This window comes from Solanum pennellii, chromosome 5 (genome assembly GCF_001406875.1).
Source record: "Solanum pennellii chromosome 5, SPENNV200".
Lineage (NCBI taxonomy): Eukaryota > Viridiplantae > Streptophyta > Magnoliopsida > Solanales > Solanaceae > Solanum > Solanum pennellii.
In genome coordinates, this window is record NC_028641.1 from 28162710 (window position 1) to 28177924 (window position 15215).

The window sequence follows — 15215 nt, forward strand, 5'->3', positions numbered from 1 at the left end:
GGGGGGGGGGGGAGGAATATATTAAGCAAATACAAAGAAAACAAACAAAGAAATTAAAACTTGGTGAGTGTTCAGCGCAATGGATTAAGACCCATCGTTCGGTCCATTTCAACCCAAGTAACCTTAGGGCGGGTTATTGACCAGCCCATTTATTTACTTAAGACCATTTGACCCTGCCAAATTTAGCCCAATTCATCCATTTGAGTCCCCTAATAAAGTAACATCACCAGTTAACAACTATGAGCAGATTAACTTGGTGTACATGTACCGAAGTTGCACCAAGCACATAAATTAATACCATCTAACCAATATTAAATCTTCTGTTTCTTTTTTATTTTTTGGGTTTTATACTCACAGTTACGTTTTTCTGTTTGTATGGAAGATCAAGTCCTCTTCTTCACAAGTTTCACATCTCTTGTAATAAGCATGAGTTCTATGTTTTGATGACATCATTTTTAATGAATGTGGCCTAAATGATGCCATTTATTCAAAGTTGGGCAGAATATGAACATGAATAATATGCCTTCCAACGCTTTCAACTTTTATTAAGTACAGTGTTTTCTTTGGTGTTTTGCCTTTGTTAACAAGCATAATGAAGGGGAGGAAACAGCAGAAATGAGTCTTATCCAATTGAAAGCTCTAAATCTGCCAAGTACTCTGCTTGCACAAAATTCATCCCAGCAAAGTGAGTTATATCTACACAACTTCCTAATCTTACCACCAGACTGAAGAAAGAAGATAATTCCTAATTTTACCATGAATCAAGAGTTTCAACATGATCATATTGTACTCTTTTTAAATAGCAGTGTCACAGAGAACACTTAGATGCAAGCTCTTACCATGCCTATATGTTTCTTCATGTTTGAACTGTAACGCAATTTCTCAATGGGCCTGCACAAATTGAACGCCATTATTGACTCGTAAACTAGAAAAACGATAAAGTAACAAAAGGAAGATCTCTGCTAGAATGTACTAAGTTGTATCACAGACCCTTTTACTTGAAGTACATCCCCTGGTTTCAGTTTTGCAAAATGCTGGCTCATTTTCCCTTCTGGATAAACCTACAATAATTACATAGTTTCCAAAAAACATTGTAAAAGAAAAGCAAGTTAATGAGCATGTTTTGGCGAGTTAGATCAACAGTGAGGTAAACTAAGTAGAAAAACTCAAAGCATACCTTAATTAACAAATCAAAGTATCCCTTGGCTTCTGGATCAGATATAGGAGTGTAACTGAAAACAGGAACATACTTGCTCAATTTAGAGCATCTTGTAGTATTCCAAAAATATGAAGGGGCATTCAAGAGAAGATTTTGCCCATTCAAGAGAAGAGATGAACTCTCTTGACACAGATTAAAATAGAGAATAGGTACACAAAAGAGGGGATAATGGAATAAGAGAAAAGCTTATGGATGTTTCTTTTAATTAACTTGATATCATAGTACACAAGGGTGGTGGCTTAGTAGTCAATAAAAAAGGAATTGACCATGGAAGACCAAAATTCAAATCCCAGAAGATGGAAAAAAGGCTTGGTGGATTTTTTTTATTATTTGTCTAACCCTTGGTGGTAAAGTCACCCAGTACTTCTATGGGTATAAGGTAGTAGATAATCAGTGAAATAGTGTAGGTGCAGGTAAGCTAGTCTAGACACTATTGCCATAGAAAGACTAAGTGGAAAGCATATAATCCGAAAAGAGTTACGTCCTCTCCCAATCAAAGATGTAACCCTTTTCACTTTTTATTAGAGAAAAGATAAATTTTGGTAATTAGAGTTATTATCTACATCAAAATGTAAGGAAGTAAAGAAGGCTTTAAGTTCATACAGCTGAAAAGAACTTAATTAGCATTCAAATGGATAAAATAGTAGAACTGTGAAAAGAAGAGAAAATGTTAGGATAAACTGCTTGATTTTTCCCTCAAAAATGATTACGGTTTAAATAGTGTCGTCCATATGTTCTTTTGTCCTAATACTGTGGTGTCGGGGCCAGCTTGCGGCGCACCTCGATCAATTCCATGGGATACCTACCACCTACCACCAGCAACAAGAACCAGTTTACTCTATCCACCAATGCTAGCACAAATGGGAAGAGATCACCAAGTGTTTCGTCTCTGCAGGGATTTGAACCTAAAGCTAAAAACTCATGGTGCTCAACTCATTTCATTTACCACAAGGCCATACACTTGTGTGTTGACGTCCACATGTTCTGATTACATCATAATTACCGGAAGAGCAACAATCTAAATGATCCTAACTGATGTATACTATTACAAGATCCTAACCATATTCACAAGATACTAACAAGAACTAAACATGAAAAGGGAAAAGGCTAAGAAAGAGAAATTATAAAAGTGAAACTTACGGCCGAATGGCATATTTTGGTTTTCCTTCAGCATTTTCTCCCATTGGTGCCCTAAATGAAAAAGTGTATCAGTATGATAGAATGTCAGAGTAATGATAAGAAACCATATTCTCATAATTCTTTTGATGAAGCCTATATTCCCATAATTCTTGTAACACAGCTTCCAAACTTTCTTAAGTTACAAGCACACGATGGAAATGATATTTAAATATATTGGAACTTACCTTGTAAGAATGCAAGATGCAATATCAAGACCTAACTTTGAAGAAGGATCAAATGAAAACCTAAAATATTGGAGGAAAGAAAGAGTAGATCAATATCGTAATCAAACAATGCAGCATTGAGTCATTGACTGCTCGCTGTATACCTGAAAATTACAATACTTAAAGGGGATTCTCAGTAATATAACCAAATAACAGACTCAACTTTGGAGGCTTAAGTCTAACTACCATCTAAGATTTGGATACAGGAGAACTTTGTTAATAACTGCAGTCCAAAGTCTACCCAATTCTAACATAAAAGTCCAAAATGATCTATTTAGTGACTAACACAACAAATGAAAATGAAAGCAAAATTACATAGAAATCCAATTATCTCAAAAGCAGCAGAGACAAGCAACGGAAACCAAAGTAGAGGGTTTATTTTTCTAACCAAAACACTAGCATGGTCTAAATATTAGTTATAGTAATCCCCCTCCCATAAATCCAAAAAAAGACTAGAAAGGAATATTAAAGTTGACCACATTGCCCTTAAAATGTTAAGTGACCTTAATAACCTTTCATCATATATACATTATTCCATCAACACATGATGAATATTAATTTTCTCATAATGTTGCTAAGTATTTTTCACTAATACATTAATTATAAAAATAACTACTTAGGGGTCGTTTGTTAGGCTGCATTAAAAGAAATAATACATGTATATGGTATAATTTAATACTATATTTGGTAGGAATTTGAGCCTATGTATAACTAATCCATGGATTAGTTGTACATCCTACATGGTCTTATAGGAAGCATAACTAATACCTTCCATTTGGAGGTATTAGTAATACATAGGATAAATACCATGGGATAAATCATATAAAGACAAATATCCCTCAAATTTTTTTAATTTTTTTTCTTCATTTTCTTAATTTTATGTTTTATATTTGTACTAGTAAATTTATTTAAACAAATTAGGTCACAAATTATTTAGAGAGAGTTATTTATTACTAAATATATCTATATCTAATTCAAATCAATACAAATATGAAATGTGAGTTATTTAATATTTACTAATTAAAAGACAAATATATCACTAATTATTCGTATTTTGAACAATTTAAAGAAATGCATACATATTAAAAATATAACTTGCAATTTTCATGTGTAAATGTAGATGGTTTATTCAATTTTACCGTTGTTGACCATCTTTACAATTTTAAAAGTAGTTAATTTATCTTTTTTAAATTTAAAATTGACATTTTATGAGTGATCAATTTATTAAGATGAAAATACTTATCCTCAAATAATTCAAGTAGAAAATTGGAAACATGAAAACAAAATTATTCTTCTCGTAGCTAGTTAGAATGCCATAAAAAAATATTTACCGATAATTATCTACTTTGACACAATAACATAATAATTTAAGGTGTAATTGGAAAGGAGATTCTTAAAAAATTTGAATACAATCACAAGTTGGGATTGGAAACAATGAACCAAACACTTGATAAAAATAAACCCTACATTACTAATCCCTGCACTACTAATCCATGTATTATTTAATTCCCGCATTACTAATCCATGTGTTATTCATTTTGTACCAAACAACCCCTTAATATTTTGTTTTCTTGCAAACATTTAGTACTCTTTGAATTAGAATCTACATTCATTTAGTTGTTTGCTTTGGGATATTCAAATGGAATACTAACAGTTATATTTATAGACAAAAAGATCAAACCCACTAAAAAGCATATCTCAAAGTAGTAGTGAATGAAGGCAACAGGAGGGAATTAATTCTTGATATGCTTATAATCCTATATTTAGTTACGCCAAACTCTTGCTCTCTATCATTTCATCTCTGTATTTCTTTTTGTGATAGGTGGACAACTGGAACATGAGAGCAGTATAAGAGCCCTTGAACCCATCAAAACAAGGTGCTTCAGTTATTACATGATTATATTTCAGTCGCAAAATGATTTAAACAAAGATCAGATTGAAAGTCATACGGTTAAAGAATGAGGGTTCACTTAGATATATAGAAGAAGCTGCCAGGACCAACTCTATCACCAATGAGCTAAATTGTCTACTATTGAATCGTAGTCATCAAATATAATTTCCACTTTGGAATCTGATTTTTTTATCAAATTGTTCAAATGAAGTTGGTCTATATTGATCAGATATCTATTCCAGCTCCTCAAATACTCTCATATAGCAACGAACATAAGAGCATCACTGCATTTGCTCTCCGCTCATAGTTCAAAAGTTAGAGATGGAATTATAATAGACGGAAGATACCGTAGTGTTGATGAATCTATAAGCCTTTTACCATTGAAGTTATTTCCAGCAAGGTATTAGGATTAAGAGTTGTAACAGAGGAAGTAGGACTTATCTAAGGTAATTATTAAAATGAGAAAGATAAATTTGAGTTGTTGAAGAAATTCATATGTCGTCCAATTATTTTAGATTTTACCATATTCTGCTATAAGTATATCTTTTATGAATGTCAATAAGCTAGCTTAAATGTCACCAGATATTTGTTCATTTTGTTGCTTCTCTTTAAACTTTCTTGAATCACAACCTAATGCATAAAGAGCTCATGTACACTTTGACTAATTAAATTGGACATTTATTTTACCTCCCTTTAAGAAAATACCTCCACTCTCCGCAATATTTCAGATCGTAAGTAATTTGTTAGTCGAAGGAAGAAGCATGAGCAAAACAGTATGGCCATGTTATATGCCACTTGAACAACATAAACATTTATTGCAAAGAAGCTTAAACATTGCTTCACACTATCATAATTGTGGTGTTACTCATGTTAAAGATTTTTTTCCATCTTTTTCTGTAGTCTTGTTACAATCAAGCTTGCCATTTCAAGTTGTTTCGTCAAAAGAATCTTCTGGTCATAGAGGATCAAAATACTAGTTGGAGAAATGTAAGTGCCCATTTGGACTGACTTATATTAGGTGCTTTTAAGTCAAAGTAGCTTTTAAGCAGTTTTGAAGTGTTGGGGTAAAGTTAAAAAGTGCTTATAAGCACTTATTTTAAAGTCACGATAACAAAAATAAGCCAAAAGCCATATAGTTAGAAACCCTAACTTATGGCTTTTGGCTTATAAGTCATAAGCCAAAAGCCAATCCAAACAGGCCCGAAATCCATATATCAGAATCACAACAAGACATCTGAGAACTTCTTTTGAAAAGGGTTTAACTAGATAAGTTGAATAGGATGTTAAAAATTGCTTGTTACTGCTGATTAGCCAGAGTAATAAATCAAATTCAGTTAGAAAAGATCCGTTGAGATATTTTAGGTTTTGAATTTTAAAATATGCAGATTTTTTGTCTTAAATTGGCTATTTAAAGCCCTCTATGCTTAATAAGATTCTACAAAGATAATTTCAATCACATCATTTTTGCTGCTCCAGCATCTTTAAAAAAACAACAGCAGTATCAAGAGTCTCATTAGTCTTACCACATCTATGAATTCATCTACAGAACCATATTCAAACTATTTTTAACCAATACCAGTTTTTAACCTATTTAACAATTATTAATTTTTAACTTATTTCTCAAACATGCCAAGCAGTCATCTCTTTTTGAATGCCTCATTAATTATCATTGATGAGAACTATCAAATTTGGTCACCAAAATTGAAATCACATCCCGACAAACGATTTATAGGATATTGTGATGGAAAAAAAAATTCTTCCAACAATTTTTTGCAAATCATATAATTGTCCAGATTAAAACACTTTCAGAAAAACTTTCAAACAAGATAAGGTTATTGAGGATTTTTGTGAACAAAACCAAAAGAAAAAAGAAGAAAGAGTCATGTTAAGAAAAGTGTGCAAGTTCAAAAGCAGTCAAATAGAATTCATCATCAACAGCCAAAGTAGAAATTGAAGAGAAACAGTTTTTTCAAATTGCAGCAAATAAAGCAAAGGAGTGTTGAAAATTGCTTCTGTTACTCTTGATTTACCATAATAATAAGTAGTTTAGTTGTAGGGGTCGTCTTTGTTTAAATTCATTCAAATTAGTTAGATAAGATCAGTTGAGATATTTTAGGTTTTTGAATTTTAAAATATGCAGATTTTTTGTATTTAAGTTGGCTATTTAAAGCCCTCTATGCTTAATAAAAATTATAGAAAGACAATTTCCATCGCTTATATTATTTTTCCTGCTCAACATAGGACATACAGATATCAATTTTTAAAATTGACAATTTTATTTTATTTCATATATAAGCAACACCGGTTTTAATGATGTTTATATGATTACTAGTACTGGCTACACCCATTGCCATATATACTATGTTGCTTAGGCTCTTCAAATTGGAGAATCCGATACAGGTGCGGCATCAAAATTGAAGAGTCCTTGCAACTTAGCAAAAATATATATCCACCCTAGTTACCATGCATTTCTATGAGTTAGGATCTAGTTTATTAAAGTCAGCAACCCAGAGCCAATCTAAAATATCATTTCATTGAGTTATATGTACCAGAACATCAGAGGCAGAATTACCCTATGAATTCTATTCCCAAAAGTTGAATCCACACATTTAACCACCTTCGGTAGATACAAATGGGCTAGAAAGTTCTATTTACTATGAGGTAATTGGTGTAAGATCACTGATCCAATAGTAACAGTGGTAGAATAAACTCAAATTGCCAACAGAATTTTCAAACCAAACAGACCAGGTTTAGTTCACAGGGAGGGTCATTATTGAATGAGTAGTGTCACTACTAAAGCGTTAAAGCCATAATTATAAACTAACAAAGAAAGAAAAAAATAACCTGAATAGATGACTATTGTGGCTAACTGGAGCTCGATCTTGCAGCTTAAATTCAATCCATTTGTCAGGATTTAGAGCTGAAAATGAAGGAGGCAACAGCAAAATTGAGTTAGTTCCTTGTTTTAACTTAACAATATCACAATTAAACAAATCTTCCAGTGTTCTAATGTTACTGAAGCACTTAAACTTGACATCAAAAAGCATGAAGTCAAAGAGAAGTCTAAACGAGAGAGGGAATATACACAGATTCATAAAATAGAAAAACTCAAATATATCAATAAATTAGCTTATAAGCAGAGAAACCATGCAAATTCTCAGACAAAAGTATATACAAGTCATTCCTTCAACCTGTTACATGCAAAGAATTTCTTATATCTTATCTCTGGTTTTCCTTATTAACTCATTTCAAATGATAGGACTTATAATTCATAAATCAAAGTCTATGAAAATGAAAGCCCGCATTTTCAACTTCCCACATAACTGCATCAACAAAAAACTTATATCACAGACCCTAAATCAAAATCAAAACTGTTGGCTTAAACAGAAAGAGAGTTTTGATTGAGTTGGTGCTCCAACCAACTCTATGAATCTCTTGACAAAAGCATAAGCTTCAGAGAGGCATGAATAAAAAAACTAACCAACTTTTTTACCCGAATCTTCACTGATTTGCTCCAAGTACACCTGTATATTGGAAAATTTTCAGCTTTCTAATGAATGAAATATACAGTTGAACAATTAATGTAGGCACTCTGAAGTCACAGAAATAAAAATCATAAAGAAAAAATATCCAGTATCTAACGAGCAATAACATGATGGTTCAACATCTACTCCCGAAAGAAAATGAGAAACAAACAATCTTAAGGCGTAAAACTAGGAGAATCTAATGATTTAACTTTCATTTCCAAATCAATTAAGGCGAAAAGAAACACAAACAAGGGAAAATGCTCACAGGCACTAGTTTAAAAGCAACACACAAAAGTTGCTTTTGAATTAGCGGTCTGACTCTGGTAGTCCTTCTGATCACCAAAGAAGTGACTACAGAATATGGGGTTAGTGTATGGAGATCCATTAGATCTCTGTGGTCCGAGTTTAAGGCTAACACACAGATCAAAGTGAGGAATGGAGAGAAAACAGAATTCTGGAAAGATGCTTGGCATGAGGCAGGTAGGCTAGAGGCCTTGTATCCTGATATATACTCTCTGGTATCTCACCAACAGAAGACTATAGTAGATCACTGGACTCCTCAAGGGTGGAACTTCATCTTTAGAAGACAATTAAATGATTGGGAGATTCAAAGGGTAGCAGATTTTTTCAACAACATTGGGCAATTTAATGGACTGGAAGGAGGTCAGGACATTTTGTGGTGGAAAGGTAATCGAAATGGCAGCTTTAAGGTGGGTTGTGCATACAACTGGTTGAACCACACCAATCAGCCTCAAAGTCACTGGCCATGGAGAGGAATCTGGAAGTCAAAAATTCCACTCAAAGTGGCATGATTTGTTTGGTTGTTAGCCAAGGAGGCTGTACTGACTCAAGACAACTTAAAGAAAAGGGGGAGACCATTATGTTCTAGATGTTTCTTTTGTGGGGAAACTGCTGAGACAGTTAACCATCTCTTTCTACACTGCAAGATGACAAGTCAACTATGAAGGTTATTCCTGAGCCTTAAGGGTATGTCATGGACCATGCCTGCCAAGATCACAGAAGCAATTCAGAGTTGGGAGGAATCCGGAAAGCAATCCAAGAATAGAGACAGATGGAGAATTGTCCCAGCTAGCATATGGTGGACAATATGGAAGGAAAGGAACTCTAGAGCTTCCGATAGTGTTGAGAATAGTATGCCAAAAGTCACACTAAATTGTCTTATGCTACTACGTTTTTGGTGTAATCAATTATACTCAAATGATACAATCTCCTTAATTGATGTACTAGACTCAGTTTAGCTAAAGATAGTAGAATTTGAAGTACACGTTGTAAATACTGATCAGTGTACTGACTTTTGTGGAATAGACAAAGTTACCATTTAAANGGGGGGGGGGGGGGGGGACTCTTTTTCATTCAGGAGGCAAATCTTTCGAGTTAATATATAAAAGTGAAGCTAGTGACCTATGGTTCCTATGGTTCGAGCGAGGTAGCATATTCACAAAAAGAACTAAAGTTGATGAGGAAAATATCAGATGGATATGGCTTCCCGCGGTTCAGGGAATTTATTCAGGAAAGGAGGAAGATCAAAGCTTATTTGTACACAGTGTACCAAAACTACAATGTAATGGCAGATACATTAGAGTAATCACCTGGATCGGAGACAAGAATCTACTATTATTATTCCAGAAAACAAAACAATTACAACAGAGGCTGAGGAAATGTTCCCTAGCTGTAATGTTTGTTCTCTTTGGATAGAAACGAATAGAAGATTTTTTATGGGATTTCAACTCCCATCTCAGTTCTTAAGGGTAGATTCTGAGCAACATAGACATTATCCATATGAGTCACATCTTTCAACTTTGACAAGTGAAGCTTAGTCTCTTGTCAATGTACTCTATCAAGTAGTAATATTTTTTCATAGCAAAGAAATCCCGAGGACCTAACTCGATGTAAAATGAATCCGTTCTTCTACCCTTCTCCACTTAAATACTAGCCTTTTGTGAGTTGCAGGGTTCGAACATGTGACACACATCTAATCTATACATCATACATTGTGTTAATAGTGACAAGAGAAGATAGTCTGCCAATCACAAAAAATCAACAGAAGTATCAAATCATCACGAAGATAAAAGTCAGAGAAAACAGGAAAAGATCTGACACAACAATTGGACATAAATAAAATCGGTAGAAACCCACAACAAAAACAGTCCTGAATCTTCCATAAAAATAACACATATTACATTTAAGCTGAAAATAGACGCTCAGATTACAAAACATTAAAATGAGAAATGAAACATAGAATTGAAGTATACCAAATTCGCAGAAGAATGGCAGTAATAATAAGAGACGCATCCAGCAACGGCTGCAATAGCTCCAAAGGGGAAGCGAGGATCAGCAAAATTTGACTTGGAATCGCCTCGAAATGCTATGGGTGCAGCCTTGGCTAGCTTCCTCAACAACGCTGCCATTTTCACTCTCTCTCTCTCTATAGTCTTTTCTCTACCTGGGGAAGAAGAAAAGGTTTAGGATTTTATGAATTGTGAATTGAGTTTTAAGTTCTTTTATTATGTTGAATCTAGAAAATGTCATAAATATTCCCCGACTATTGGAGTAGATGTAGCACTTAATTTAACTCTTCAAAATTTTATTATGTTTTATCTCTTGACAATACACTTAGCGCTTATCATTTTAGTTGAGGTAACTTTCACATATAGCAAATATAAAATTTATATTTGTATGTTATAGTAAAGTTTGCATAATTATGATTCATACCAAACTTATATATATATATAATTTTTTATACATATATAATTGAAGCGAATTTTATAAAATGAGAAATCGAGAAATTATATACAAATTGAATTGTATAAAACGAGAAAGCGAGAAAATCAGAATTAAATTACATAAAACGAGAAAGAAAATTATATACAATTTGAATTTGTATAAAAACGAGAAAGAGAGAAAAGCAAAAAGAGACTTGTGCAGAGAATATATAATTGAATCGAATTGTATAAAATGAGAAAGAGAGAAATTATATACAATTTGAATTTGTATAAAACGAGAAAGGCAAAAGAGACTTGGGCAGGGGAAAATTTGTATTGTACAATTATAAGTGTATAGGACGAACATATATGTATTTGCATGCGTTTATACAATTTTCTCTCGTTTTATACAATAAGAAACACAATTTATACAATTCTATTGTATTAAGCGAGAGAGAGAAAGGTGAGTGATAATATGATGGAGACAGAGATTGACAAACAGTTTGCTCTGGAACACAAATAAATCAAAGGGTAGCTATTATATTTATTTTATATTATTAGTTTGTCATTCTATACAATTATCCTTTTTAGTTCTTTAGCTATTTAAAAATATATCAGATTTGGTCAATATATATTTTTTATATAAATAATTTAGATTTATATTAATGGAAGTGATATTAAATTCTTAACCTATTTTCAGTTTATTCTCTCTCCTCACAATTTTTTCTTCAAATTACTTTTGGAAAAAGAACTTTAACCTCAACGATGCAAAATAAAATTAATGAGGAAAGAGGATAGAAGTCTTGATTTTCTCGTAAATTTTATTTTAAATCGTTGAGGTTAAATTTTTTTCATAAGAATAATTTGAAGAAAAAGTAGCGGAGAGAGAGAAACGGCTAAATATATGGGATAAGAATTTAATTTCATGGAGGCATTGATTCCGTTAATATAAATCTATGCCATTTGTATTAAAAATATAAACAGAGATCAAACTTGATGTTTTCTAATACTTAAAGAACTAAAATCGATATGTATAAAGTTAAGGGACTAAATCTGGTAAAACTTGGAATAGTCAAAGGACTATATTCGGTAAGATATATTTAAGGGCTATTTTAGACCAACTACAATAGTCCAAGGACTATTTGTGGCATTTTCACATGTTGAAACCTTGATTATTTTTGTGTTTAATATATTCCTCTCCACTTATATAATTCTTAGTTTGCCCTAACATGCTGTTTTGGATGATAATTTTAAAGTTTAAATTATCTAAAAATATTATTTTGAAAAAAAAAGGAAAATGCATAAGTACCCCCCCTCAACCTATGCCCGAAATCTCAGAGACACACTTATACTATACTAAGGTCCTATTTCCCCTTGAACTTATTTTATAATTAATTTTCTACCCCCTTTTCGGCCTACGTGGCACTAGCTTGAAAAAAAAAGTCAATCAGCGTTGGGCCCACAAGATAGTGCCGCGTAGGGCAAAAAGGGATAGAAAATTATTAATAAAATAAGTTCAGGGGGTAATAGAACCTTAGTATAGTATAAATGTGTCTCTGAAATTTTGGGCATAGGTTGAGGGGGTATTTGTGCATTATCCCAAAAAAAATGTAAAACTTGACTTATAAATTTATATTTTGTAAAAGTAAAAAATTCATCTTTTTAAATTTTATAAAAATGATTCATGCTCATCATGAAGAGATTATTTGTACCATTTAAAGAATTATATTAATATAGTTAGTTACTATTGTTGTTGACTAGAGTATCTTTGTTAAATTATACGTATTAGAAATTTGTATACACAAAAAAATTACCAATTTTCAAAAAAAATTGTAGACACAACCATCTATATATAAAAGAAACATGGAGATATGTAATTTATCAATGAGACGCTTTCAATACTGGAGCTACTAGCTTTTTATTCCATGTCATAAGTTTGTACAAAATAGGCAACAAAGCCTAGAAATTGAAACAAACAACAAAACTAGAATTACTCAATCCACTAAAATATCTCACGTACTTTTACAAGCAACACCATAAAACATAGGGTTACCAGATTGATCTCCTTTATATATATTTTTTATGTCTCCGCTTGGAGTTCTTTCTAATTCTACATTCCTCTTCCTTTTGATATGGATCATTAACACTTCCCTCTTGAATGTCTTGATAACTATTTTTCTTAGCTCGCAGAGGTTGTCTCCTTTTATATCGTGATCTTCTTTCTTACTAGCTTTGAACTCTAACTTTCTATTTCTATTGTAGAGATATTATCATGTGGAACGGTGAATATATACCATGGTGGTTCTGATAGAGGTGTCTTGTTTGTTGATTGAGCTGGCAACTACCTGTAAGTGACGCTTTTCCTTCTCCGCTTTTCCTTTTTTGTTGTCATACCTCTAATTGCCTCTTCTTCAGCTAAAGTGGCAGTAGAGATACCAAGATATTCATGTTCTTTTTCCTTGTAGAGTTCTTTCTCAACACTGATCTATGAAACTCAATCTTACTTTTGGGCCCTCGCTTTTTGCTAAAGAAACTTTTTATAAGCTAACATAGTTATAGTTTAGACTAGAGAGCTTAGTGCTCACAGTGATGCATGCCTAGTAATGGCAAAAGGATTTTATGTATATACCATAATTGTGAGATCTGTCAATGGTTGTTCCTTTGTAATTATGATTGCTCATATTGTTGTTGAAGACTTCTAGCCTTTCTTGTTTTAATCCTCAATGTTGTTTGTTCGTGTTTTAAATCTTTTTTAAATCTGTTGTAACTGTTGAAAACTGTGTTATTGTATTATCTCATGCTTTTCATATGCCTCATTTGCCAACTTATTTGCTAATTGATTAGCTTCCCTGAAAACATGTTTAATTCTTGCATGTAATGCCTCTACTAGTTTCTGAATTTCCTCCATCTCTTATGTGTGTTGTCATTGTACTCTTCATTCCCTCCTAATCATTTTTGTAAGCTTAGTAATTTGTTTCTACAATCACATTAGTCATATTGGCTTTTTGGCAGTGTTATAGCGTTTTTAGTATAGTCCTAGTTTGAGCCTCCATGATATCTCCTACTCCTATTCTTTGTGCCTATGGATTTACTAAATTCCCCTGATCATTGCTCATACAAAAGTTGTATGTACTTTCCTCTGGTTGCCTCTACTTGACCCATCAGTGTTGCAATCTATCCAACCCGATTGAAAATATACTCCCCTTATATTCTTCCCTTCCGCCATGTAAACCTATTGCCACAAGTTTTCAGTTATATTGATGCACAATTGTTTAGGACAAACTTTATCACCTCATAAGGAGTAAAATCCAAGCCCCCTTGCTTCTCTTCAGCATTTTGAATTACGTTAAAGTCACCCCCACAAGCCATGGATTATTATTTTCTATAACTATAAACTCCAGCTCTTCCCATAATTCTAATCTTTCGAGGGCATTACATCTGAAATACAAACATTTTATATTACTTTTCCTTAGCTTCATTGTTAGTTGTTGTCCATTGTCTCTTATCACCTCACCGATCCATTCTTCTTCCCAAAAGACCTACATTTTTTTGTTGTATAATTGCAATATGTATTCCCCATTTCCAATTCCCTTTTGTAGTGTTCTAGTTCTTGTGGGCCATGGAAAGGTTCCATAAGAGATATGTAATTGTATTTGTGCGTCCTATTTAGTTCCATTAGTCTATCAAAAGCTTTTTGAGACCTAATAAAACTAATGTTCCAAAATATGGTTTTCCCAATCATTGATAAACACGTGTGGTCTTTCATTGCTACTTCTTGTTTTCACTTGTAACAAAAGTGAAGGTTGACATGATTTACTTCTTTTTCCTCCACTTTCGATGAATTTCCTTGGCAAAAAATCACCATCTCTCGATACTTTGTCGATATTTTCCTCTATTTCTTCAATCTTATCCATGTCCTTTTTTCATTGCTTCTCTTTCTTTGTGATCTCCTCTAAATATGGCATTTTTTTGTTCTGTGTTTCTTCTATTTTTCCTTTCTTGGAGCATGACTCCTCCTCTTTTTCATTTGATTCTATTTCATTCTCCTTATCCCGTCCTTTTACCTCTATATTGCCGCCACTAGCATCTCTATCGATTGTATTTCAACACTCATTCTCTTATCCTTATCTATGAGCTCCATCTCAACTGGCATTGATGAGTACTCCTTGTTTTATATTGTTATCATTTATGCTTCCCCCCCCCCTCCTTTGTTCTTTGATCCGCTAATTAGTGTTGTATTCTTACCGATAAAGACTTTCTCTATCCATTTTTTTTGTATTCCACCTTGCCCATTTGTAACTGTGCATCTTATATTTCTACACCATCTTCCTGGCCATCTAGCGCCCCAAATATGTTTTATGTATTGATCCCCTATCATTCATGTTGATTAATTTTTTTGTTCCATACTTTTTCTACTTTTCCTCTTCCATGTTTTGTCCAGGCTCCTCCCCT

At 33.0% G+C, this 15215-nt stretch overlaps 1 protein-coding gene across 2 annotated transcripts in view; it reads right to left on the minus strand.

Annotated features, from left to right (window-relative positions):
* Positions 1 to 10558, minus strand: part of LOC107020869 (NADH-cytochrome b5 reductase-like protein) — a 16466-nt gene extending 5908 nt beyond the window's left edge. The window contains exons 1-8 of one of the 2 annotated variants that reach the window (XM_015221393.2): positions 10314 to 10558; positions 8007 to 8037; positions 7358 to 7433; positions 2584 to 2643; positions 2360 to 2410; positions 1178 to 1232; positions 991 to 1061; positions 840 to 891 (exon numbers count right to left, since the gene is read on the minus strand). In XM_015221393.2, coding sequence (XP_015076879.1) covers positions 840 to 891; positions 991 to 1061; positions 1178 to 1232; positions 2360 to 2410; positions 2584 to 2643; positions 7358 to 7433; positions 8007 to 8037; positions 10314 to 10469 — 552 coding nt within the window. In that variant the 5' untranslated portion in view covers positions 10470 to 10558. Of the gene's footprint in view, positions 1 to 839; positions 892 to 990; positions 1062 to 1177; positions 1233 to 2359; positions 2411 to 2583; positions 2644 to 7357; positions 7434 to 7994; positions 8038 to 10313 lie in introns of both variants that reach the window. The other variant, XM_015221392.2, reaches the window with a different exon arrangement.
* Between the last annotated feature and the right edge of the window lie 4657 nt (positions 10559 to 15215).